The following is a 25,000-nucleotide window of genomic DNA, read 5'->3' as shown; positions in this document are numbered from 1 at the left end:
CTGTCCCGGCAAACGTCGTACTGCCTGCCTACTGTGTTTTTTGACACACAGCTCTATAGGGACGTCCCCGGCGAAGTCAACTGTATGGGAGCCCCCCGTTCCAAAGACCGGAGAGGGCTCACACCAAGCCAAGAACCTTCCCCGGCCCCAACAGCACCCACATACAAAATTTCACACCGATCGGTTCAGTAGTTTCCGAATGCATAGCGGTCAGACAGACAGACAGACAGACAGACAGACAGACAGACAGACAGACAGAAATTCATTTTTATATATATAGATGGAGCTAATAGATTCGTTGTAGGTATACAGATTTTTCATCAGAAGTTAGATAGTGATTATTTCAGGAAGACTGGATAAGGCACAGGTGCCACAGTTTTTTTTTATGTTAAATCAAGCGCGTCCGTCATTCCCATTTAACCCTCGTAGTATACGTTCAGCGTGCCTGTTTGGGTCATAATGACCCCCAATATCTTACTGAGATTAATTGATTTCAATGTTGTTTAACCCTCCTAAGATGTTCGCACCACGATGGCACAGTGCACGTCCAGCGTGCCTGCTTGAGTCATATTGACCCTAACATCCTACTAGGGTTAAGGTGGAACATCAATAAACCCATTGCAATTTTGCATACCAACTTTAGAGGTACAAATCCGACGAAAAAAGCATCGAACCCAGCCGCACTTGTTTATCATGGCTTTGCTCACTTGCAAAAAGACGCAGCTTTTCCAAATAGAGCGCATTTGTTTAGGAATTTTCAAGATCGATGCTCTTGAAAACGTCTTGAAACGTCAGTGGCAGCCATATTTGTATCCTCTGATGTTTCTCATTGAAATTTAATGAGTTGAATGTGGTAAATTTTAAAAAGAACACTAAACGTATTAGGGTAGGACAAAGTACAACAAAGTTCGCTTCCGCACGTATCAGAGTGATCAGAGCCTGCAATTTCGTAAACAAACCCGTGCCGCCCCTCCTAATAATTAGCAAATATTATTAGATTGCACAGCATTTTGACAAATATGGGACAAAGCCAAACAAAAACTTCATTCTGACCTTTGCAGAAAGTTGTAGAACCTCCTAGCCGTCAGGTTAGGGTCACCAAGCTTCTAGTCGTGCCGGGTGAGGGTTCGATACCCGCTCCTGGCGATGAAACTTTTCGCGAGAATAGTCTCTTCCCCTTATCCCCTGATGCATGCTTAAGGTGTCCGTTGTCTAGTGCTAAGTTTCGTTCTGCCTGTGCGGCAGCTGGCTGAAGACGGTGCCCGTGTCTCGGTGTAATATCCTATAAACCAAATTTTGATCTTGATATTTCTTGCCTTTATGAATATTCCAACATCAAAGTTGGATTACTTTTTATGTTTGTGTTTGTTATGCTAATTAACATTTTATTTCAGCAGAAATCAGGTAAATTGATCGTGTGATACAGATAACACAGAGAAAGAGACATAACAATTTGAACAAATTACATTAAAAATCATCGTCACGAAATCGTAATCCCCCAATTTTAACCATGCCGTATTTGAGCAAGCCACCACTAGATGGCAGTAGTGAGCAAACGTTAAACAGAAGCAAAAACGATGCCAGCGCTGCGACTGGTCAATTGACCAACTACAGAATATTTGAATCAACCGTTAAAAAGGCAATCGATGGGAAGCGAGTAGAGTGTGACGTCTGTTTTTCTATGCAAATAATGTTGTAAAAATATGTAACTGTGGCGAGCAATCCCTCTCAATTTGTCAATTAAATCCTTCAGGACGCGCGGTGTTGTAAAAAGTGCTTCTTCTTCATGGCTCGACGTCCCCACTTGGCCTATCTCGCTTCAACTTAGTGTTCTTTGAGCACTTCCACAGTTATTAATTGAACAGGCTTTCTTCGCCTGCAATTTGTATATTGTGAAGCAAGTACAATGATACACTATATCCACTCCGAGGATACTGCAACTCCGAAAATCATACGAATCAACTATTTGCCACAAGAATTTCTTGCGAATATCATAGTTACGAACTATGATTTTGGATTCAAAGCGCCAACTATTATTGTCATACTGTTGAAGTATTAATTTCATAACACTCACGTATGAAAATCATACCTATAACGTATAAAAACTGAAACTATGTCGTATGACTATCATACATATTTTATGAAATATTTTGCACTAATTAAAAAAATCGCAACCTGGAATCGAACCAGGAACGTCAAGGTTGGCGAGTGCGTGCTTTACTCATGCGCCCATCGATGCCCGTGTAGCTGCCGGCTTAGAATAGCACTACGGATCACCTGTTCCGGTGGTAAAAGTCCACCAAACAGGTAACCCCAATCCAAGGTGTCAGGCGACCCGTGCTGAGGGATGAATGGTTGAGGGGGTTTAAAATATGCTCGATCTTTAACGGAGCCCGTAGCGTGGGTAGATCGCCTTTTTGGGTTGCGTTGCGGTGAAAGATCTACCAAACCGAACCCTAGTCCTAATCCTAACTGCTTCCAACTAATGGAACAGCATAACCTAGTAATCAAAGGAAAACACTTTGGTCCTTATTACATTCTACATCTGGTTGAAAGTGATAGGTCTCGGTTTTAGGTGTGGCCGAGATAGACCTTGAAACAGGGACAAATGGATTAGTATTCCTAATCTATTATTCGGTGTTCACTAGTTTGAAACAGTAAGGACTAGGGTTCCGATGCATGGTCAATATCGGTATCATTTCTTGACTTTATCGTTAGGGGATCCGATTTTGACTGAAAAAGGAGCGTGTTCAAAGCGGAACCTATCAATCAGAATCCTCCCTTGCGATTAAGTTGAAAATGACTACTGTAATAAAACCGAATACTTTATAACTTCTCAATGGTGATAAAGTAATACGACATGCACTATACAAATGACACGGGATATACCACAATAGATCAAATATTGGTCGCAGTGGTTTATGTTCCGAACAGAGAAAAAAAAATGCGCCCATCGACGCTTCGAAAGTTGAAGTGGTTAGAAGCCAATAAAAGTTTTGTTATTTTTTAGCAATGGTGTTTCATAACACATCTTATGATTTTCATACGATGCTTCTTATGAGATTTTTCATACGACAAGTCTTATGGATTTCGCATTTCAAAGTATGAAAAGCATACGAGAACTATGAAATGATGAAAAAATAAAAAAAAACTGATTCATTAGATGTAAACTATGAAAAACATACGAACAGTATCCTCAGTGCAGGGATTCCAGAAAATATTCCCGACCGGAACAGGATTCGAACCCGCCGTCCCGAAAAGCACTCTGTGCCTTTTAATTACAAGTTGTTCAATGTTTCTCCTGGTTTTCTTGCCAGATCTCTTCTCTGAGAAACTTCCTTGATTTCAGAATTCGGACCAATTACGGCACCAACATTTCAAAAGGGCGTAACTGCTTTTGCAACCAATGCCTTCTCACAGAGCTGTGGGTCGTATTTCATTCATCTCACGCAAATCACATCCATTAATCGAAAGAGGATTTTATCTTTTTATTTGTGCTAGTGGATTGCTCGAGAGGGATGGGATACGCTCCATAGCTTTGTGAGAAGGCATTGGTTGTAAATGCAGTTACGCCCTTTTGAAATGTTGGTGCCGATTGCATTTTTCAAGTTGAGTAAGACAAGTTTTTCAAGGATTGAGTAAGACAAGCAATAACTAACTTCGATCTAGAGTTGGCCGAAGTAAAAGCTTTGACATCAGCCTAGTTTACTGAACAGAAATACAAAATTTTGCCCATTAGGTGTTGCTGAAATGCTGATTGCACTTCGCCCATAAGAGCAAAGATTTCGGCCTTGTTCCGGTTGTTGTTTACAGGATGTCCTACAGTGATCCTCCTGAGATTATTTTGGCAGATTTTCCCAGAGCTCTTCCCGCAATCCCTCACGGAATCTAGAGGTTCTGCGTGCTTCTTCTGGGATCTCTTCCATAGCTGATTCCGGAGTTATTGCAGAGATTTTTCAGGTGTTTGTTTTTTTTTCGAAATGCCTCCTGGGACACAAACGAAATTCGTTGTAAAAAAAATCTTTGAGAAATAAATACCGGAAGCAGTCCAGGTAAAATATTGCAAGAAACTTCGTAAGACACATTGAAGAAACTTTGGAAGAAATCCTGGGAAAAATTTTACTTCTCAGATAAGCCAGAAAGGAAATATTACGGAAATCCCGGGAGGAACTAAGAGCGAAATCCTGCGAGGAAATCCAAGAGGAGTATCAGAAACCTCCTGGAAGAACTTATGCAAGATTCTTGCAAAAGAAACTGTTGAAAGGCTATTCCGCAAATCCACTAAGGAAAATCCCTAAAGAAACTTTCGTTAAATTTGGAACAATCTCCGGGAGGAATCCACCCAAGCAGCTCACATGTCACACAAGAGCCATTGCAGCGCAGGTTTTGGTTACGCAGAAAAGTTACTGTAACTCACGTCTAGTAAGTAAGTACAAGGTTACAGCGAGGTTTTAGAGGGCCTTCAATTCAATGCGTCCTTCAAAGTCCCTCTATTCAGAGGGGGTTTGGGGATTTCAACGGGATTTTTTCAGGTTATTCTTGTCAGCCCCTTGGCAACCGAGAGGTCTGACAATTTAATCCAAACAGGGTTTCATCCCTTTTTATCGTATTCTAGCAAATAAGCAAGAGAAACAATTAAATCCCAGACTTTATGTAAATGGCTGCCTGGTTTCAGCGAGAGTTACCCTGAGCTTTCAACTTAGAAAATTTAAGCTTTTTCGTGTGTCATGGTTTAATAATTATACCGATGTTCTTCGAGTCCCGAGTAATACTGTTGCTATTAAAAAATAAGATTAGATTTTATATTTGATGCCATTGTATTCACAGAAATGTTCGAGTCTCCATCTCAATTGAGGATTTGTTTGGAGGCTAATCTACAGTTTAGTAATAATAGCACGTTAGGGTGTATAGTAATATAAAAGTTTGTTCCTGCTTCATATGTTTGTCAAATAGAGTATGATATTACCCGAGCAGAGGAGAATAGCAAATTGGTAACGAAAGTATCACATAGCCTGTTTTTATATCATAATTTGTTATTGGTAACTTAAATATCAAAACATATCTTTTTAATAACATATTTTGTTGGGAAATCCTATTCTGTTATGCTCAAATTATTGGGATATATCCACAAGATAACATTTCAATTTATTTTGTTGTAGAACAAGTTTAGTTATTATTCTACTATAGAGAATGTACAAATATGGGATGAACAATAACACAACGATAACTAGTTCACAAATTTCCTGTTATTAAGTTGTAATTGATCTAACAAAACATGTTATTGAATTAGTCTTCCAGGAACATTTTTTTGTTATGATACAGGTACTCTTCGATATAACGTACAAAAAAAAATTCTCTTTGTACGTTATATCGAAGTGTACGTTATATCGAAGCAGAGAAAAAAAAATATATTTTTATGCTAGTCTTGATGGATTTGACGCAAAACTAACCCTAAATAATAATTTTGGTGAAATTTAAAAAACTAATAATGAAAAACATGAGTTTTCACAAAAAAGTCATTTCGTTTTTTATGCTTCGATATAACGTACATTTTGCTTCGATATAACATACACAAAAAAATTCCCCAAATTGCGCTAAATTTGGGTAAAAAGGCTAATGCTGCAACTAAACATTGATTTAAGTGTTTTTTTAGTTTACCTGGGAGTTATTACTGGAAAAAATGAAAATTTTCAATGATGTACGTTATATCGAAGCAAAATGTACGTTATATCGAATTCGTTATATCGAGGGTACGCTATATCGAGGGTACGCAATATCGAAGAATACCTGTATTTGTTATTTTGCCGCTTATGACAGACAAGTGTATAACATAATATGTTATGCTAATAACATAAAAATTACTGATTCCATTATTCAGTTATTAAGCCAAAATAACATATTTTATTATGCTGTTGATATTTTCTTCTGCTCGGGTATGCCCCTATGTTCATCCTATTCCAAAAATAGATGTTGTTGTTCTAGTTTTGCTATCATGCTAACTCCTAACAAAAAAAAAGAATAGGTGTTGTTCTACAGATAGAATAAGCGCTAAGCTTTGTTTTCGATTGGATGAAAATGGGAGCATTTAGTTATAGATGGGTTCCGTTCCCCTATTATGGTAATGATAAAATGAAACGTAATATTTCAGAGAGACTCTTTTAAGATATACAAAGATAAATGGATAATTGTTTAATTAGGTCACGTTTCAGAGTGCCGTTGTAACGTTTTTCACAGATACTGTGTTATATTACTCTTGATATTACCGCATCCTGGAGGAGATAAAAAAATCAAAACATTGAAATGCACTCAATTTTATTAAATTGATATCCTGCTATAGATAGGTAACTAGCGTATGTTGTGCACTGATGAAGCATTTTGATCGCCTGCTACCTGTTGCTGTTTATCAGCTTTTTCTATCAAACAATACAACATTGTCAAAATTGTCAACCCGACAGAAGTGTGCATCTAGATGACCTGCCAAAACAGCGTTTTTTTTTTTGGAAAAGCTGCTTGAAATCTGGTGCATATATGCAATGCCACAATGCAGAATCTCATTCCTATTTTACTAGCAAAGTATGAAGTATAAGTATACGATAAATTACTAAATTCAAACAATGGGAGATGGGACGCCGGGTGCAAAATGAATGCTCCCAAGACGATTTAAATGAAATTATTGAAAGAATGTGCAGTATAATATGAAAAGATTTATCAGAAATTCAATGTTCGTGAGCAGGCATAGTACCTAGGGTGCAAGACCATTTAGACAGAGGGGCTTTGGACACTTTCCGCTATAATGTAGTCAATTTTATTGAAAGCTGTACTTAACTTCTATAAAAGTCTAAAACTGTTTATTACAGAATTTTTTTTTATTCATTATTTAGTTTTGTGCCTTCAATTGAGTCGATTCAGTAGTAGGGCCTTGATCATCCTATATGTCTATCATACAATCAATATCTTTCTATGGAATTTCAATTACAACTTTTTGTCCAAAGAACGCCGAACCAGCATACTGGTTTGTTTGATAAATGGTTGTACCACACATCACACGACGAGGCCATTTTTACGTTATCATACGACGCATACCACTGAAGTAGGCTATCAACCATGTTTCATGTAGAACAAAGTGATTCAACCTCGAGTAAGAGAGCTTTGCTTGTGCCATATATACAGAGGCAAATATACCTTGTTGCACACGCGGCAAACCGAACCTCGCTGCACAGGTCCGGTTGTTATCGTGTGTAGAGTCGATTGGCGGCGTACAGCGAGACTTACCAAGGTCATGCCTACGAAAGTAATAACATCGGTAGTTCATCAACCAGTAATTACCGCCATGTGTGCACCCTCGATGGATGAGCACCACGGGAGCAGGGAGAACTACATACCTCGTGCATTTACTTAGCTAGGTAGGTACGTCAATGCAATGAAAAATTGACCGCCATTTCATCGATGGCCTGGCCTGGCCAGGCCACTTTAGTAGGGTCGTAATCTACATTAGCTCATATCTCGCACCCGCATGTACTTTTACAAACATTCAGTTCATTGCATCTTGCAGCTACTACCCCGACGCGGGTGACCCTTCGATTGCAAGTGCTCTGGCTGCGGCGATGAAACAAGAATTACGTAAGGAAACGACACGCCTGACAACGACGGTAGAAATCTTGTTCGCTCAAGTGTTTTACCGACCTATGCTTTACTGAACTGATTAGGTTAGCTCTCCCTTCTCCATGTGGTGCACACCCTAAAACCGGTTCACACAAAATCGAATATTTCTAGAACAACAAGTACCTATCGTTTTTGTGTAGAATCTAGTTAATGGGTTCTGTTAGGAATAACGGAGGCCTGAAGATGATGAGACTCATTTATGCGTAAATTATATTTAACGTATGGATGATTCAATTTAATCAGGGATCATAATCGGTGAACACATTTCTGAGTGGGTACATCGGTCGAACCCTGTTTTCCAAACGGGCGGGAACAGTAATTATCTGATTATGATTAGGTCATATAATCGATCTGATTAGATTAGTATTGTTCTAGAGATTCATAGATTCACGTCTGCGTATTGTGGGAATGTGTTCGAAAAGTAGTATGAGTGAATTCAACTAATTGATTTTGGGAGGAATAATAAATCACTCTTGTAGAGGTAACTGTTGTCGAGGAACTCCCCGCCGATAACGCTTTAATGAATATTTTGCAACTTAATGAAAATCCCATGGCAAGAATAAACACGGTGATAAGCGATTTGCGTAGTGCTAGCGACGATCAAGTTTAAATTTGTTGGTCTATACTGTAAAGAATGTATTGTCTTAATACACCTACCTAAATTTCGCTGATAAAAAATTGATATCATTGAACATTTTTGAAGATCTTATTAATGAGAAACAGCAGAGAAAGCAAACATGTCAGCCACAATGGCCGACTTGAACCATTGCTCACGTTTTCATACAAATCTTCAAAATTCGTAAACAAATGCGCCTGATTTAAGAGGTTATATATGTTGAGGTCGAGCACAAAATCGTTTATGTTTTATTCTTTTATCATAAAGCATGGATTCTTAAGAATGCTGTGACAAATTTTCATAGAGATCCAAGCAGTACAAGCAAAGATATAGCGTTTTGCGCCTCGCTCTCTTGAAAATTTAAACGCGATTATCTTGGAATTATGTTTTTCCAAAAACGTCGATGCGGTGACTACGATTGCAGAAACCGATTCAACAAACCATTTTTTGAGTGTTCGCTATTTCATGTGTTCAATATTAACCAAAAAAATAAACTCATATCAGTGTTATGATTTTTTCCATACATTTTTTGCATGAAAAGTGTTTTTTTTTTGAAAACATCGTCCCCATTTGGAAACTTAAAACATTTTTTAATATTCCGATCATTCAAGGACACCACAAGGTCCCCTAGTAACGGTTTTCTTTTGGGTTTGTGCATTCAGTTGCGCCGTTGGACTGTAATCAAAGTCACGACAAACTTCTTTAAAGAAAACACGTTTTACAAAAAATGTTATAACTTTGGTTATTAGCAGGGATGCCATATATACAGATTTATCTGTATTATACAGATTTTTGAGCATCTGTACAGATTACGTTTATATGAAATACAGATTTTTCATTAGTATGGAATACAGATTTTTCACCTAAATTTTGTATGGGATACAGATTTTTGAACGAGTGATACAGAAAACCATCTGGCATCGCTGGTTATTAGTACTATTTTTTCATGTTCTCAAACTGATTTTATACATTAACAATTGTACTATGTATGATGTAAAACGAGAATTTGAAAAAAAATATGGTATAGGTACTTTTACAAAAGTTCGAACTTATCCTTATTTTCACGCACCTCAACATATATAGCCCATTAAAAAACTCCCACGAGAACTTTGGAAAAAATCTCGACTGAAACTCCTGTCAAATTCCCAGGAGACTCTAGTCTAGAAGGAAACTCATGGAAATTTCTTCAAGAAATTACAGGTGAAACTTCAGAAGAAACTCCGGAAAGAACTCCTGAAAATTCGTGGGAAACTCCATAAGAAATCCTTGGAGTAGCTCTAGCAGAAATCCTAGGAATAACTGCTGTAGAAAATCTGGGAGAAATCCCGCAAAGATCTCATATGGTAGTCCCAAGAGGAACACCGAAAAGAATCGCGGAAAAGTTCAAGAGAAAACTCGAGTAAATTCTAAGAGAAATTCCGCGACAACATCTTAGGGATATTCTGTTCGAAACTCTTGTGGAGATCTCGAGATAAATCCTGGAAGAAATCTTTGGGGGAAAAAATCCCACAAGGGACTCAAGGAGTAATACCAGAAAACTTACGGAAGAATTTTTGTTAGGTTCTCGTGAAAAACGCCAGTAAAAATCGGTTGGAATTCAAGAATCCAGGATATTTCGCAGCGAAAAATCCCAGAAAGAATTGTTCAAACTTGGAAAAATGCCGGTAGGAATGCGGAAGAGTCTTTGCGAAGAACTCTAAATGGAATACCAGGAAAAATGACGAAAAATACGGAAGGAATTCTGTGACAAATCCTGGAAGGTATTCCAAAAGGTATATCTAAAGAAGTTCCAGAAAGACACTGTGACGGAGTTTCTGAAAAAAAAAACCTTTTGAAATATCTAGATAGATTTTATATTCCAGATTCATCCGTGTCTTGGAACCCTCCTCTTGCTCCTCTAGCACAGTTATCCAGATTCCTTCATGATATGCTTTTCGAATAATCATCCGGAGGAATCTTCACGAGAAATTCCAGCAAAACATTCTTCAGGTAAACTCTGGTTCCAATTTAAAAACATTATGCGCACAAATGAAGCCCTGCAACAATTTCTAGTGAAAACTCTGGAAGAAAAATCATGGGGAATCTCTGCAGCGTTTTTTGGATAATGTGCTGGAGGATTTTCTGGAGAAACCTTTAGAAAATTCTGAAGAGGAAACTCAGAAGGCATGTCGTTCTGGCTCCTTGAAGTAAAACTTGAGGGGACATCACCAGTAAAAAATCATATTTGGCCACCCGAAAGTTTGTCCAGTCATTTCTGTGTGGATTTAATTTAGACGTATAACAGCGGAAAGAAGGTTCGTTTAGGTTTAGGTATTGCACCAGCAATTCCTCTAGACATTTCTTCAGTATTTACTCAATGTTCCTAGAGGGTATCTATTTCAGAATTCTTTCATCAGGCTTTCATATTTCAGAGGTACATCTTAAGATTTGGTTTTTAAAGATACTTAGTGTTAGTATAAAGAATTCTTGAAATTTCTCCAGGCCTTTTTAGAAATTTCTCCAGAAGTCCAATAAAGTTCAGGAATTGTGTTTTAAAAAAACCTCTCACTCTACAGAGCTGCAGAATATCAGTCATGTCAGTTAGCCCGACACCTAAGCCTGCAACAAATGATTTCTATAAATGGTGTCTTATCAACAGAAATACATGTTGAAGTTCTTGAAAGGCCTTAATCTACAAGATGCCACGAGTTTGCAATCATTATAAGGCCCAAAACTATCTTGCAAAAACACTGCTCTTGAAGCAATAACCACAAGTGTATTTGGATAGCATCCGCTTTTCCACGCGATGCAGCAATAAAACTAAACCCAATCTAATCGATCTACCATATGCTAGATTTTACGACTAAATGACTAAACGAGTGTTTGAGTTACAATTACAAAACAAAATTTCAATCAGCTTTACGTACGTTCAGTAGCAGATCGCTCATAACGCTATCCATCGTTGCGCCTCGCAGATATGGACCGTGTTTTCTCCACGGAACTTCGGCTCAATCAGTCTCGAGTTTTCTTCCGACTCAACAGAGGGACCTGCTGCTCGTTCGCTCGCTCGCTCGCTCGGATGGTTGTGTAAATGTTTGAACAGATTGTTGTTGTGGGTTGCCGCTTCCTCTTCTTGGCGTAGCGATCTTCCTTAGTAATCGCACTTGCCAGTCAGTACTGCTGCTATCAGGCCTTGACGGGGCCTGGGGTGGATTTTCCCTCGCGGTACGTTTCTCTGCGCTAGACACTGCACAGATGATTGCCACCACCGCGAGAGAGAGTGTGATTTGGGGGAATTAGAGACACAATTACTCGACTGCACCGCCGCCGACGCTGCAACAACAGTTGGCCAATATCAGCTGGTTTCGATCGGACACGCTCCGAAGGCACATTTTCACCAGTCCAAAAAACAGTCGAATCGACACACTTGACCACCGGAGGGCAGGGGCAGCCGAAAAATGGACGCTCCCCGGAGTTGCGCTGGGAATTGGCCGAAAACGCGAAACCGCACAAACTTTTACTCCTCAAAGGCACTTCACCAGAGCTCACTAACGAAAAACTGCACACTTTATTTTCTAGCCTATTCGTCTCGGTCGGTGCGCTCGGAAAAATTATTTAACGTGGCAATTATTATTTTCCTCTTCTTTCATTCACCATCGGAGCGTCGCCGTTGATTACATGAATCTTGCATCTACCCACTGGAGTGACGGTGCAACTCAAGGCGCGTTTTTCGGGTGGAACACTTGACTTCGGCGAAAGGCATCACTGATTGTTGCGCGATCGATTATGGCTTACAAATGCATTCGAAATTGCATTCAATCACCACAACTGCATTCCACTCAATTCACTATTCTCTGTCATTGAAACTAATTTTCCTTTGCGAGGTGAACTTCGCTCGTGAACGACACACGTAGCTCACGACTTTATTACACTGATTCAGTGGGGTTTCCCTAACGATGATGCCCGATCCCGTCACCTTCGTTCAAAATCTATGCTTAGATGACGTGAGCATATGTAGATATTTTCCGCCGAAATTTGAATAGGCCATGTGCTCAGGTGAGAGCGCTTGAAACCGGGATATAGAGGCACTTGTTCAAACACAATACCGTTAATGGAGGACCGGACCCACCACCACTATCGATGCTGGTGAGAGAACTAGAATTGCCACGACTTGGCAGCTCGGCATTCGCTAGGAAACTAAGCCACCTTTCGCTAGCCTGAACTCTCGAAAGCAAGCACTGACTGACTGCTTGTGTTGCCTGCATACCTACTCGCCGCCGCGCGTGGTACGGTTGTTGGTTCAACGCATTGCTCTCTCTCGCGTTTAACCAAAGGTAGGAGATGAGGTTGTAAAACTGAACAGTGAATATGAGTAAGGAATCCTCACTGAGGAGTATACTATAGTTAGGAATATACTTTAGTTACACTACCCAGGTAACCAATAAGCAGTTAAAGTGGCATTTATTTAGCATTATATGCGCCTTTATGGCAGCCCAGGTAACAAATAAGCATATAAATAAGCAGTATTTCAGTTTCAAAACTGCATTCCACCTGCTTACTGCTATATAATAGCAGTTCGACTGCTAAGCTGTCCTAAATAAACAGCATTTGAAATGCTCGATATATTTTGATTAATAAGCATCTGAACTGCTACTATAATGCCACAGAACTGCTAGGAGAGACGAATGATGCCAAAAGCACAACACAATGACACGACAACAACGTTCTTATTTATGTGTCATGGCTGTAGGACCGACATCATTCGGGTATCCTTTTAGTCATAGGTAGCATACGAAGGTAAATCAATGAAAGTAAAGAAGCCTTTTGCAAATAAATCTCCCCTAATGCGTTTCCCATGATTAATCTTAATTATCAGCACATGCCCGAGCACGGGGTTAAACGAAACAGCCTTAAATAGATCAAAAAATCAACGCATATTATCTGCTGATCTATAGCTTATACTGTAGCGCGGTTCTGTTACACCATCAACCAGGATCGAATCCTGGTTTCGGAAAAATTAGTAAGAAAACTAACAACCGACCAGAACGTGCCCCAAGTATCAAAAGTTGCCCAAGAGAGTGAGAGAAAAAAATGAGAAGAGGAGGAGAATATGTATGAAGCGGGGAAATTGAACAGGGGAAATTTGTTTGTTTTTATTTTTGACAGTCGGAAGGGCAGGAAGGTTAAGTATTTAATCAGCTGTATATCGGCATCGGGGCAAAACCTGCCTAAGTATCACTTATGGCGCATTTACGGCAGATTGGCAATAAATAACCTCCCAGGTAATTAATAAGCAGTTGAAGTGAAATTTATTTGAGGGGTCCAGAATCAAAGGGGTGTCAGTGTAAGTTATCAATTTAGAAACTCTTGAGAAAAGAAGGGAAATTGCATGTATAGCTTTTATGAACGATCTCATCTCACAACGCACTTAATCGGAAGATTTATTAGCGAGCCTAAATTTGTATGCTCCATTTCGCTCTTTAAGATCACGTAACATATTTCAGCTCAAATCGCTACGAAATTCATATGCAATAAACGGTCCAATGAGCTCATTAATGAATATCTATAACAAGTACTGCGAAATAATCGATTTAACAATGTTAAGACCACTGCTAAGGAAACTCCTAAATGGTAGATCTAATGACACATAAAATGATATACAATAATAATGTATAAGTATAAGTAACAATAATGTATAAGTATGAATATCTGTAAATTTATACATTAAGCTTGTCTACAATGATTGACGAAATAAATAAATAAATAGATTATTTTGTCTATTTTGAGCTGAGCATATAATAAAATTCTTCAGATTTCAAGCTATCAGGAACTTTTTTAAAAATGTTTCTACGATGATTGGAAAAATTACAATAAATAAGAGTAAATTGGGTTCATTTTGAAACTTCATACAGGGGATGGCCAAAATGTTTGGGATAGGCAACTTTTTTTCTCCCACAAAAAAATTCAATATGCTATAACTTTGCATTGAGTGCATCATAAAATCTCAAATTTTGACTGTTTATCAACCTATTATTTGTGCATCATTAGTACAATTTTGGGCTCGATTGAATAGTTTTTTACGAAGTTAGAACCGTTCGAGTAAAACACTATTTTTTAGACAACTCATTTTTGAGCTGTCATATCTCGGAAACCAGTGAATCAAATTGAATGAATTTTTTAACGTTTATCAACAATATATTGATACTTAATACAGCGTTATAAAATGTAATATTTTTTCACGGCGAATTAAGTTATACCGGGTTGAAATTTTTACCCATATAGAGGAAAATAAGTCAAATTTACAATACCACACAAAAACTACTAAATGTGTTCTTCCTTTAAGCTAAATTGGCTCTAATATATCTGATTAAAGATAACTTGAGAACAGAAGTGGAAAATCTTTGGACATCAACACTAAAATTTATTGACATTGACGTAAAAAAAATACATATTCTCGAGAAAAATCCAAAAAATGTCTATCCATGATAACTTTTTTCAACGTTCAAAAAGTATGTATGTTTTAATAGTTTGTGAAGCATTTGTATATTGTTAGTGTACGTTCAAAATTTCATTCAGTTTGGTTCACTGGTTTCCGAGATATGACAGTTCAAAAATGAGTTGTCTAAAAAATAGTGTTTTACCCGAACGGTTCTAACTTTGCGAAAGATTAATCAATCGAGCCCAAATTTGTACCAATGATGCACATATAATAGGTTGACAAACAGTCAAATTTTGAGATTTTCTGATGCACTCTATGAAAAGTTATAGCATGTTGAACTTTTTTGTGAGAGCAAAAAAAGTTGCCTATCCCAAACATTTTGGCCATCCCCTGTACATTTAGTAGGGGATGAAAAATTGATCAAAAATTTTAAACCTTATTCACTCGAAAGTAAGTTTTTGTCATGTACACCCCTTTGGTTCTAACCCCATCATTTAGCATTATATGCGCCTTTACGGCAGGTTATTTACAGCATGTTTGAACTCGGTAAACTGATGATCATTTTTAGTGTAGAATTATGCCCTGAGTTCGAAAACGCGAAGGAAAAAAAAATACAGTAGAATGTTATTTTTTTATCGACTTTCCATACGAGGCTGACGCTTTGAAATCGATGTTACAGTCAAATTTTTACAGTAACTCGCTAACATCTTGTATTTCCAATTAACGTTGAAAAGAATTTTATATATATTTTTTTTTATTAAAATAATACAAATCTTCACATTTTTTTTAAATTTTGTAAATTCTTTAACGGAACTGCTTCCTAAACTAATTAAAATACAGTCAGGTCTTTTTTTACGCCGTTTTCATTTACGCGGCCGCGTAATTGAAAACTCCTTACAAAAAAAAATCATCGTTTTTTTTTGCATGATTCGTCGAGAAATGGTGAGACTTTTTTACGCGGTTTTTTTCAAATTTTGAAATGATTTTTTTTACGCGGTACGTATTCCCCGCGTAAAAAAACCTGACTGTATAGACTTCCATCAATTTGAAGCAAAAATGGTTGAATCTTGATAAATTTATTTTTTTAACTTTTGAACTCGATTTTCAAGTTGAACTCAAAAAAATATCAACATAAAATTGTTTGAACCACGGTCTCGAAATCAGAACGTAACTATGCGTTAAAAATTTTAGTCATTGATAGAAGTTCACGATTTTCGTTTTATTTTCCGGGGTCCTCCAGGAGTTCCTTCTGAGATTTCTTCAAAATTTCTACAGGAATTCCGAGATTTAACTAGGAAATCCTTCTGGGAATCATTAATTGCTTCAGAAGAATTCCCTCCCGGGTACTTCCAGGATATGCTTCCTGGATTCCTGCTAATTCAAGAGCTCCTTCCGGGATTCTTTTGGGAACTTCTTCTGAGAGTCCTCCAGAAACTTCTCCCGTAATTTTCCAAGAACTTCTTTCGGGATTCCTCCAGGAATTTCTACTGGGATTCCTCCGAGAACTCCTTACAATATTCCTCCAAGAACCTCTTCCAGAATTCTTTCGGGAACTCTGGGTTAATCAGATACTGCTGATCTCTTCTCTTAGAATAGTCTAAGCTCAGGCACCAAAAAAGAGTCTTTCTCGAGTAGTATGTGAAAAACTACGTCTATTCTAGATTTTTTTCAACCACTCAACCTAATTTACAGCTCATTTGTCCACTAGGGCACTGCGTGAGCGATTCGAATTGACAGCTGCACTTACCCCACAGAGAACAGACATCCAAGTCCAACCTGAATTTTGTGTAAAGAAATATTTCATCAGCAACACAAGTGGCAATGTCGTGGCGCTGCCGTCGGTAACTTTCTAATACTCATGTTATTCATCACTTGAAATGTTTCAATTCTCCACTGACTTTGGCAATCTGGTGTTTAGCGGCGCTAGTGTTTTCGTCGTGTATTGGTTTGCATCCTTCACAAGTAAGGATTCAAATCCTTACACAACTTTCTGAATTAAATTAGAACAAGCACGGATGTCTGTTCTCTGTGCTTACACTTTGTACAACGCCTAAATGTATTCCATTCTAATTCTACTATATAGAACTAGATGCCTTTGCGCTGCTGTCACTTTTCTACCCTGTTCAAGGTTGAATGGATGAGCACGAGAATGTATATGTGGGGCTCTTATTCCTTTTCCAGTCCGATTGGGGGTCCATTATGAGTTGCCGTTAGCCGATATCCATGTTTCCATCTCCCAACAGTCGCAATAAACGGAAGGAGATGAACTGAGGGCTGAAAATCTCGATAATAAAGATAAATAAGAATACTAAACATTAGGCGGAAATACTTTCGTGCTATTGGAATAACTCGTCTACCTCAGACGACAACAATGTGAATCGTCAAGTAATAAAGCGCATCAGTGAAAATCGTGCCTACTTTTTCAAAAAAAAACAAAGGTCAAAAAAGATTCACCCCGTTGGACACGAGACATGGAACGACTTCGAGGAGGTCGAGGCAAGTACTTCGAATTTTCGAGTGACGTGTGCTAAACACGATATTCGCTGATGTGCAGGATTTTTTTATCTGTATTAACGAGATTTTTAGCCCTGGGCTAGTTCATCTCGGGACCCACGCTTTACTTCCCTTCCGAAGGAAGAACTCACATTTTGTGAGTTTGTCGGGAGTGGGATTCGATCCCAGGTCGTCGGCGTGATAGTCAAGTGTTCTAACCATCCAACCAGATCCGCTCCACATGTGCAGGATAACCCCAGCATCTAGAAGGTGGCCAGAGCCAGAAGGATACGGTGGGCAGGGGTGGCCCACACTTATATGAAAAACAAAAAATGAAAAATGCCAAATCTTGCCTCATGAATCGGTTGTTTTGGACTCCCACAAGCTAGCTACGTTCAAAATTTGAGCAAAATCGATTAAGACTAAGGGGCGCTTGCAGAAATCTTAGGTTTTCGATTTTTGCCACTAGGTGGCGCTTTAAGCGTTTAATGATAAAACCCTTTGGTATTATTGTAGGTGACTACCAAACAACTTTGTCGAAGACTGGAAAGCGATACGACGCCTGTTAAAAAAGTTATCCCCTAGCTAAAAATGATTCCTGATGTGCTCATTTTATCGCATCTTCCCCTATTCTGATCAACTACCCGGACAGAGCCAGACACTGGCACCGGCGGGTGTCGAAGCGCGGCGCAGTGAGTGATAGAGGGAAAGGAGAGCACCATATAGTGAGCGTACTGTGTGTGGTAGCTACTTCGCGACCAGCTATAGCTCCAAGCCCCAGAGATATGGGTTCAAGTGGAAACAAAAATTGCCACAAACGCAAACTCTCTGGCTGTCGGTAAACTGTACTTGCTGAATCGCTTGCTGTTCGTAACGTACTATGATGGTAAAGTCGCTACTAGTAGAGAGTGTTCGTTTGGTCTGTGGCTGGTGCTACGCGAAGAATATGAATGATTATGTCGTTTGGTTGGTGGAACGACAGGGTTGCCAGTCACTAGTGGTGCATCATTCGAAAACTCGATCAAGGGTAGCCTGATAAGGACTTATCCAATTTTAGTTATCACTATTCATACAAACTTTATTGTTGCAATCGTTTGTAGACAACATTATTACACAGATGTTGATACAACTTCGGCTGAATTAATTTCTTTGGTAGGCTCAAGGCATACCGAAGCTCAAATTACCTGTATTTATTGATAAATGCTTGTGATTAGGGTCAAATATTTGACCAAATACAAAACAGTTCCCAAACATCTGGTTTAATTCTTTTGTTCATTCCCTGCAGGTTCATGATCGTTAGGTTGACCCCGTGTACTCGTAACCTAACGATCATGAACACAAAATTACGTTATTTGAGAAGTTCTGTCGACCATCAACCTGGTTCGAGAATCGTGTACCAGTTGCACACTCCAATGGGGTGCAAGCTTTTTTCAAAAATCTCTAAAACAATGTGTGGTATTGTTCTACACATTCCGTAATAAGCATAGACACCCAAAAATATCAACAAAAGTACTAGGAGTTTACGCTGGCAACACTGATGTATTGCAAATTTATGCTTGAAGTGATTCACGAAAGTGAACGGATGGTGAATACGCTCACATAAGAGAAGTATAATAAAATAAACCACGAAGAGAGTAAAGACTGAACGAAAAACAACAGCGATAGCCAAAAGAAAAGAGAATAAAGAAAAAAATAATGCATTTCTTTGCCATTCGGTTGAGCTCAAACGCCCGTAGCAGCGGTAACCAGTTTAGGTAATCACTTTTCCTACTGTAAAATCTTATTTGAATCACGTCACAAATCCTGGGAGTCTTCATCGAACTCGAAAGAGAGTCACAATGTCTAGCCAAAATAATTATAGTAGAGACTAGAGACATATGGCGGCGGTAGTTTTTCATTGTCACCGCCCAGGCCAAGGCAAAATGGGCACGCTTGTTTGAAGTAAGGCATACCATGAAAAACAAACACTGTCCGTAGTCAAACCACGACCAACTGACACTCCCCCTCTCTCCAAATGGATGAATGAAAAGAGCAACCTGATGGGCAGGCAACAGGTAGCTCCGACCCAGAGCTTGGACTAGGAAGGAAATAGAATGAATCGACACTCATTTTCGGTCGTGTGCCAGTTGGCGTCTGGGCGAAACACCCGGCCCGTCCTGTACCGATCAATGGATAAGGAGGACATCTGACCTTTTTACCCCACTCCAATATTTGTTTGTTCGCATAACGAACGGGTTCTGCTGCCGATTATCGCTCCAAGGCGCCTTTCACTATCGTCGAAGGATGAAGGAAAGGCAGAGTAATAGGGTCGCTACGCATTGACATTATATCGAGGTAACCAAGCGAAACAAGGGATAATGAAATTAAGTGGGTTGGACAATTAGTCGTTACTTGTAAAGGACTAAATTTTGGTATCATAAACGTTCGATGAACAGAGGAAGCAAATAATAATTAGTAAACTGATTTACTCGCTACTAGTAGTGGAGGCTGATACACAAATAAGAGAGATCAATTTGAGCAGAGAATCCAATTTTAGGGAATTCTCTGCTAAAATGCAATTAATTACAAAATTTTAGTACTCGATGAGATTGATTCAAAATTGACTGATTCATAGTGGAAAATAATCAAAAAAAATTCTGCTCAAATGTGCCTACATAAAATTCCTTAAATATTAGATTCAGCTGGGACATGTGCAAAAATTGCTGCTGGCAACCCACTTATTTACATCTTTAGTAATAAAATGATTAAAATCTAAGCAATAACACAGCCACGTTCCGTTTTTATTAAGAACTAGAAAACCGTATTCTAGACCAATGTTTACATAGTTTCATCACATTTTATATTTTATTTGAATTTTCATGCCATGCCACTATAGATCTGTAAAGTCTTTGTTTTATACTTCACAACTATGAAAAATGGTAGACATGTTGAAAAACGGTATAATGATAAGGGGTCATCCATTAAGTACGTCACGGTTCTAGGGGAGAGGGGGGGTTTGTGAAAGTGTGACAAGCAATGTATTAAGTATAGGAAAAACCCGTATAAAGGGGGGAGGGGGGTCGAAAATTTCCAATTTTGGCGTGACGTACTTAATGGATGCTCCCTAATGGTATAACACAATTAACATTTCAGTCCCCTTTATACCAGCACACGCAATCGAAAAGGCTTCAACTTTTTGAGCCAGAGTTCCACTTATGCCTCATAGCCAATTTAGTATCAGTTACTAATTTATAAATTAGCTTTCATATCATGTAAAAAAATATTGTAAAAGAACTACAATTTCCATAAAAATAATGAGATTGAATAATAAATTGTCCCTCGAGTTCTGTTTCCGTCTAGCCTACGTATATTTCGGGCACAACTCGAATTCAATTCCAGGCACACCTTCTACGTGACACTATGGTACATAGGATAGTCAAAAAATATGATTTGATCGTAGGGTTATTTTTTTTCGAAAAGCCGGTCAAATTCTTACGGTAATATCTAAAATAATTGGCTATTCTCTATCTGATATGACAGGAATTAGCGCATATGACAAAGTAGATTTTAACCGTTTTGGAAATATATTTCTTAGTATGAATGCTGCTAAAAGATAATGTCAACTCTGTCATTAGATATGCATATAATCTAAAAAAAAATCAATCACTTATCAACATGTGTTCGGGTCAATATGACCCGGATAGCACTTTTCAGGCGCAATATCTTTTGATCCTGATTTTTTTAGCTTTGAAATTTTGTGACTTTGACAAAACAAAACTTCTCAAAAAAAAAATAAATAAATAAAGTTTTTGTACTCAAAATTATTATTAGGGTTTTGAATTTTGTGGATCCGGCTCAAAGCTAAGGTTTGGTCGGATGTGGCCACTTGGAAGCGACGCCAAAGGGACCATGGTTTAGTCAAAGCAACCAAATACGCAGGTGCGCATTTTTCGCAATAAATTTTGCAAAATGCAGCTGATTTGAATTTTTGAAGAACTGACTGACCCCCGAGAGGTGGCAATTTTACAAATTTGATGAATCCATGTCGTGCGACATATTAAAAGTTGCAGATTTTTTTCAGAGAATACATCAGTGACCATGTGAGATGCCAAAGCAAGATTGGCGGATTGGTGGTCCCAGAACCGGTTCCCGAGACCCCTGTAATGTGGCCAGTTCTGGCATTCGGTATGACCTTGCCGTGTAGCACATCAAAAATTTGCAGAAATTCATAGACAACTCACCAGCAGGGATGGGAACACTCACTTGCAACGAGTTACATTCACTTGCTGTTTTCTCAGCTCAGAAGCTAGCAATCGACAAATGATGTATGGGCGACTTTTGCCTTGCGGTTTTGTCTAAAAGTTTGCCGAATAAAGTAAGGATCGGACACGCATACTAAGGCCGTGACAGAGCTGTAAAAGCGGCTCTCCACGAGGTGAGTGTAATTTACATTCACCTCGTGGAGAGTTGCCTTCGCAGCTCCCTCACGACTTTGGTATGCGTGTGCGACCCTTACTCCATTCGGCAAACTTTTAGACAAAACCACAAGGCAAAAGCCGTCCATACATCGTTTCTTGATTGCAAGCTTCTGAGCTGAGAAAACAGCAAGTGAATGTATCTCTTTGCAAGTGAGTGTTCCCATCCTTGCTCACCAGTTATCAAACCAGCACCCAGTGTTGGTAAACTCACATTCAAAGCACACTCATGAAGCACTCCTGCGTGAGCAAACTCGAGCGCGATTCTCAATCATTTACTCACGCGCGAGATTTTCATGCAAAATCTCGCTCTCACGAGTCAAGCGCCGAAATCTCGTTCACTTGTAAAATGATTCCAAATCAATTTGAACGGCATTCAATGTTTTTGTACACTAGATTTGCTTTTGTTCTATCATACAATCCTACAAACTTCGATGTATATAATAAGAACACTAAGAAATACAGTAATGAGTGAAATCACGAGTCACCTCATGCATGATTTTTCCGGCGGTGAGTTTGGCGAGTCGAGAATCGCGCGTGAAGCAATTCAACCATGAGATTTGAGAATTTGAGTTTTTACCAACACTGCCAGCACCTGGAAACGACATTATCCACCAGGTGGTCCCGCAACTAGTTCCCAGAAATGTGGTCAATTCTCGCATTTCTATGAGCATGCCATGCGATTTATAGAAATTTGCCGAATTTTGAGTGGTCACGTCAAATACCAAAGCAGGATTAGCCATTTGGTGGTCCCGGAATCTGTTCTCGAGGCCCCGGATATGTGGCCAATTCTAGCGTTTCGCATGACCTTGCCATCTAGCACGTCAAAATTTGCAGAATTCTATAGAGAATTTATCAGTTTCCAGCCTGGTTCTGGAAACAACATTGTCCACCTGGTGGTCCCGGAACTGGTTTCCGTGGCACAAATTTCCCGAATGGAGGAGAACGTGTCTCTGGAGCAGACTTACTGATGCCGTGTGATATATCGAAATTTGTAGATTTTATGGGGCGAATACATCACTGGTAAAAATGGTAAAAACAAAATTGGTCAAAGCAGGGATGGGATCATTCATTTGCAAAGAATTACATTCACTTGATACTATCTCAGTTCAGAAGCATTCTATCAAAAAAAACTATGTATGGATGAATTGAACCTTGTAGTTTTATCTGAAAATTCGCCGAATAGCATTAGGGTCGCACACGCATACCAAATTCGCGAACGAGCTGTGAAGGCAACTCTCCACGCGGTGAATGTAAATTACATTCACGCCGTGTAAAGTTGCGCTTGCTGCCTTCTGTTGACTTTATTATTGATGCTAAGCTAGTACATTGTTCAACAAAGTTTCAGGTAAAACAAAAATGAAAAAGTGCACCATACATAAGTTTTTGCTACGATGTTTCAAAAGCGAGTTATTCGCAAGTGAATGTAAATGATTGCAAATGAATGATCCCATCCTTGGTCAAAAGACAGTTCCGGAACCGGTTCCCTGGACTCCTGTAATGCGGCCAATTCTCACGTTTCCAATGCCCTTACCGTCCAATTTATCACAATTAGCAGAACAGTGTGGAGAATTCATCAGTTTTCAAGCCAGTTGAGTACTGGAAACAACATTGTCCCCATGGTGGTTCTGGAATCGGTTCCCGGAACCGGTTCCCAGGACCTCGGAAATGTGGTCGATTCTCGCATTGTCTATGATTCAATTCAATCACTCTTTATTTCAGCAAATTTCCGATCCTGGCCCATGTATTACGGTTTACTATCAAAATGTGAGAGGATTGCGGACAAAAATCGACGAGGTGTTTCTGGCCACTATGGAGTGTAACTTCGACGTGATAGTTTTTACTGAAACGGGGCTCGATGGGTCTATCACATCACTGCAGCTTTTTGGAGAGGTTTATAATGTTTATCGCTGCGATCGCTGTCTACAAAATAGCAATAAATCTCGACTGGGCGGCGTTTTGGTTGCTGTAGGTCAGCGGTACATCAGCAGTCAAATTTTTACCAACCATGCACAGAACCTGGAACAAGTTTCTGTTTCGGCAAGTATTAAGGGGGAAAAAATATCGATTTGTGCTGTGTACATTCCACCAGATCGTAGCCAAATAACAAGTGTCATTAATGAACACATCGCCTCAGTACAAGAATTGTGCGACTCAACCGATGGACTGGTGCTTGTTTGTGGTGATTATAATCAGCCACGCATGCATTGGGTTAGAAATGAGGATGGTATCGTGTGTGATAGTGTGCTACTGCCACCTTCTAGTCACACCCTATTGGACGGTATGGAATTCCTAGGTTTACGGCAAAGAAATCTGGAGTACAATTCGCTCGGTCGAATACTTGATCTTGTTTTTAGTCCTCTCGAATGTGAGGCCTTAGTTGACAGATGTACTACCCCAATGCTTTTGGTTGATGAGCATCACCCACCGCTTGTAGTTTCAGTTCGTGCAAATGTCGATCAAGCTGATCCTCCTGCGCACGTCGATCGAGTTGTTCGTCCATTGAATTATCGTTTGATTGATTTTATTGCCCTTTCCGATTACCTGACCAATATTGACTGGGCTTCGCTATTTGCTTCTACAGAGGTTGACGATTTGGCAGAAAGTTTTTGTGATGAAATCAATCGGTGGCTAGAAAGGAATGTACCCCGTGTTAGGCCACCCGCCACCCCAGCTTGGAGCACATATCGGCTACGCCAATTGAAACGTGAGAGAAATGCTTTGCAGCGTAAACTTCGACGGCAACGAACTAGTCAAAATGCCCGCGCCTTTCATCGTGCAGTCAATGCATATCGTCACTTAAATGCCGGTCTATACAAATCATATGTCCTCAGAGTTCAATCCAGTTTACGTGTTAATCCACGAGGATTTTGGCAGTTCGTCAATTCGAAACGGAAAACATCGACGATACCCTCTAATGTTTATTTTGACAATATGATCGCTACATCCACTGAGGAGTCATGTGAGTTGTTTGCGAGACATTTCGCTAGTGTGTTTTCGAGCAATACTACTTCGCAGCAGGAAGCGGCAGGGGTTGCTTCTGAGCTTCCGTGCGACGTTATTAATTTGGATGCATTCGTAGTTACACCAGAGCTAGTTATTAATGCGGCACGGAAATTAAAAAGCTCGTTTTCTCCTGGACCGGATGGTGTTCCTTCAGTCGTCCTTCGCCGTTGCATCCATGTTTTGGCTGAGCCATTGAGCGTTATTTTTAATCGATCGTTTGAGCAGGCGAAGTTTCCTAATTTATGGAAGCAATCATTTATGTGCCCAATTTTCAAAAATGGTGACCGACGTAATGTTGCAAACTACCGTGGAATAACCAGTTTATCCGCATCTTCAAAGATTTTTGAGATA

At 39.3% G+C, this 25,000-nt stretch overlaps 1 protein-coding gene across 1 annotated transcript in view; it reads right to left on the bottom strand.

Annotated features, from left to right (window-relative positions):
• The window catches only part of LOC134291681 (uncharacterized), a gene marked incomplete at its 3' end in the record, with an annotated part of 111,914 nt that extends 99,376 nt beyond the window's left edge, over positions 1-12,538 (bottom strand). Inside the window, 1 exon segment of the mRNA XM_062859752.1 lies at positions 11,185-12,538. Within this exon segment, the coding sequence (XP_062715736.1) occupies positions 11,185-11,217 (33 nt within the window).
• Positions 12,539-25,000: the final 12,462 nt, after the last annotated feature.

This window comes from Aedes albopictus, chromosome 3 (assembly GCF_035046485.1).
Source record: "Aedes albopictus strain Foshan chromosome 3, AalbF5, whole genome shotgun sequence".
Taxonomy (NCBI): domain Eukaryota; kingdom Metazoa; phylum Arthropoda; class Insecta; order Diptera; family Culicidae; genus Aedes; species Aedes albopictus.
This window is presented reverse-complemented; position numbering and strand designations above follow the sequence as displayed.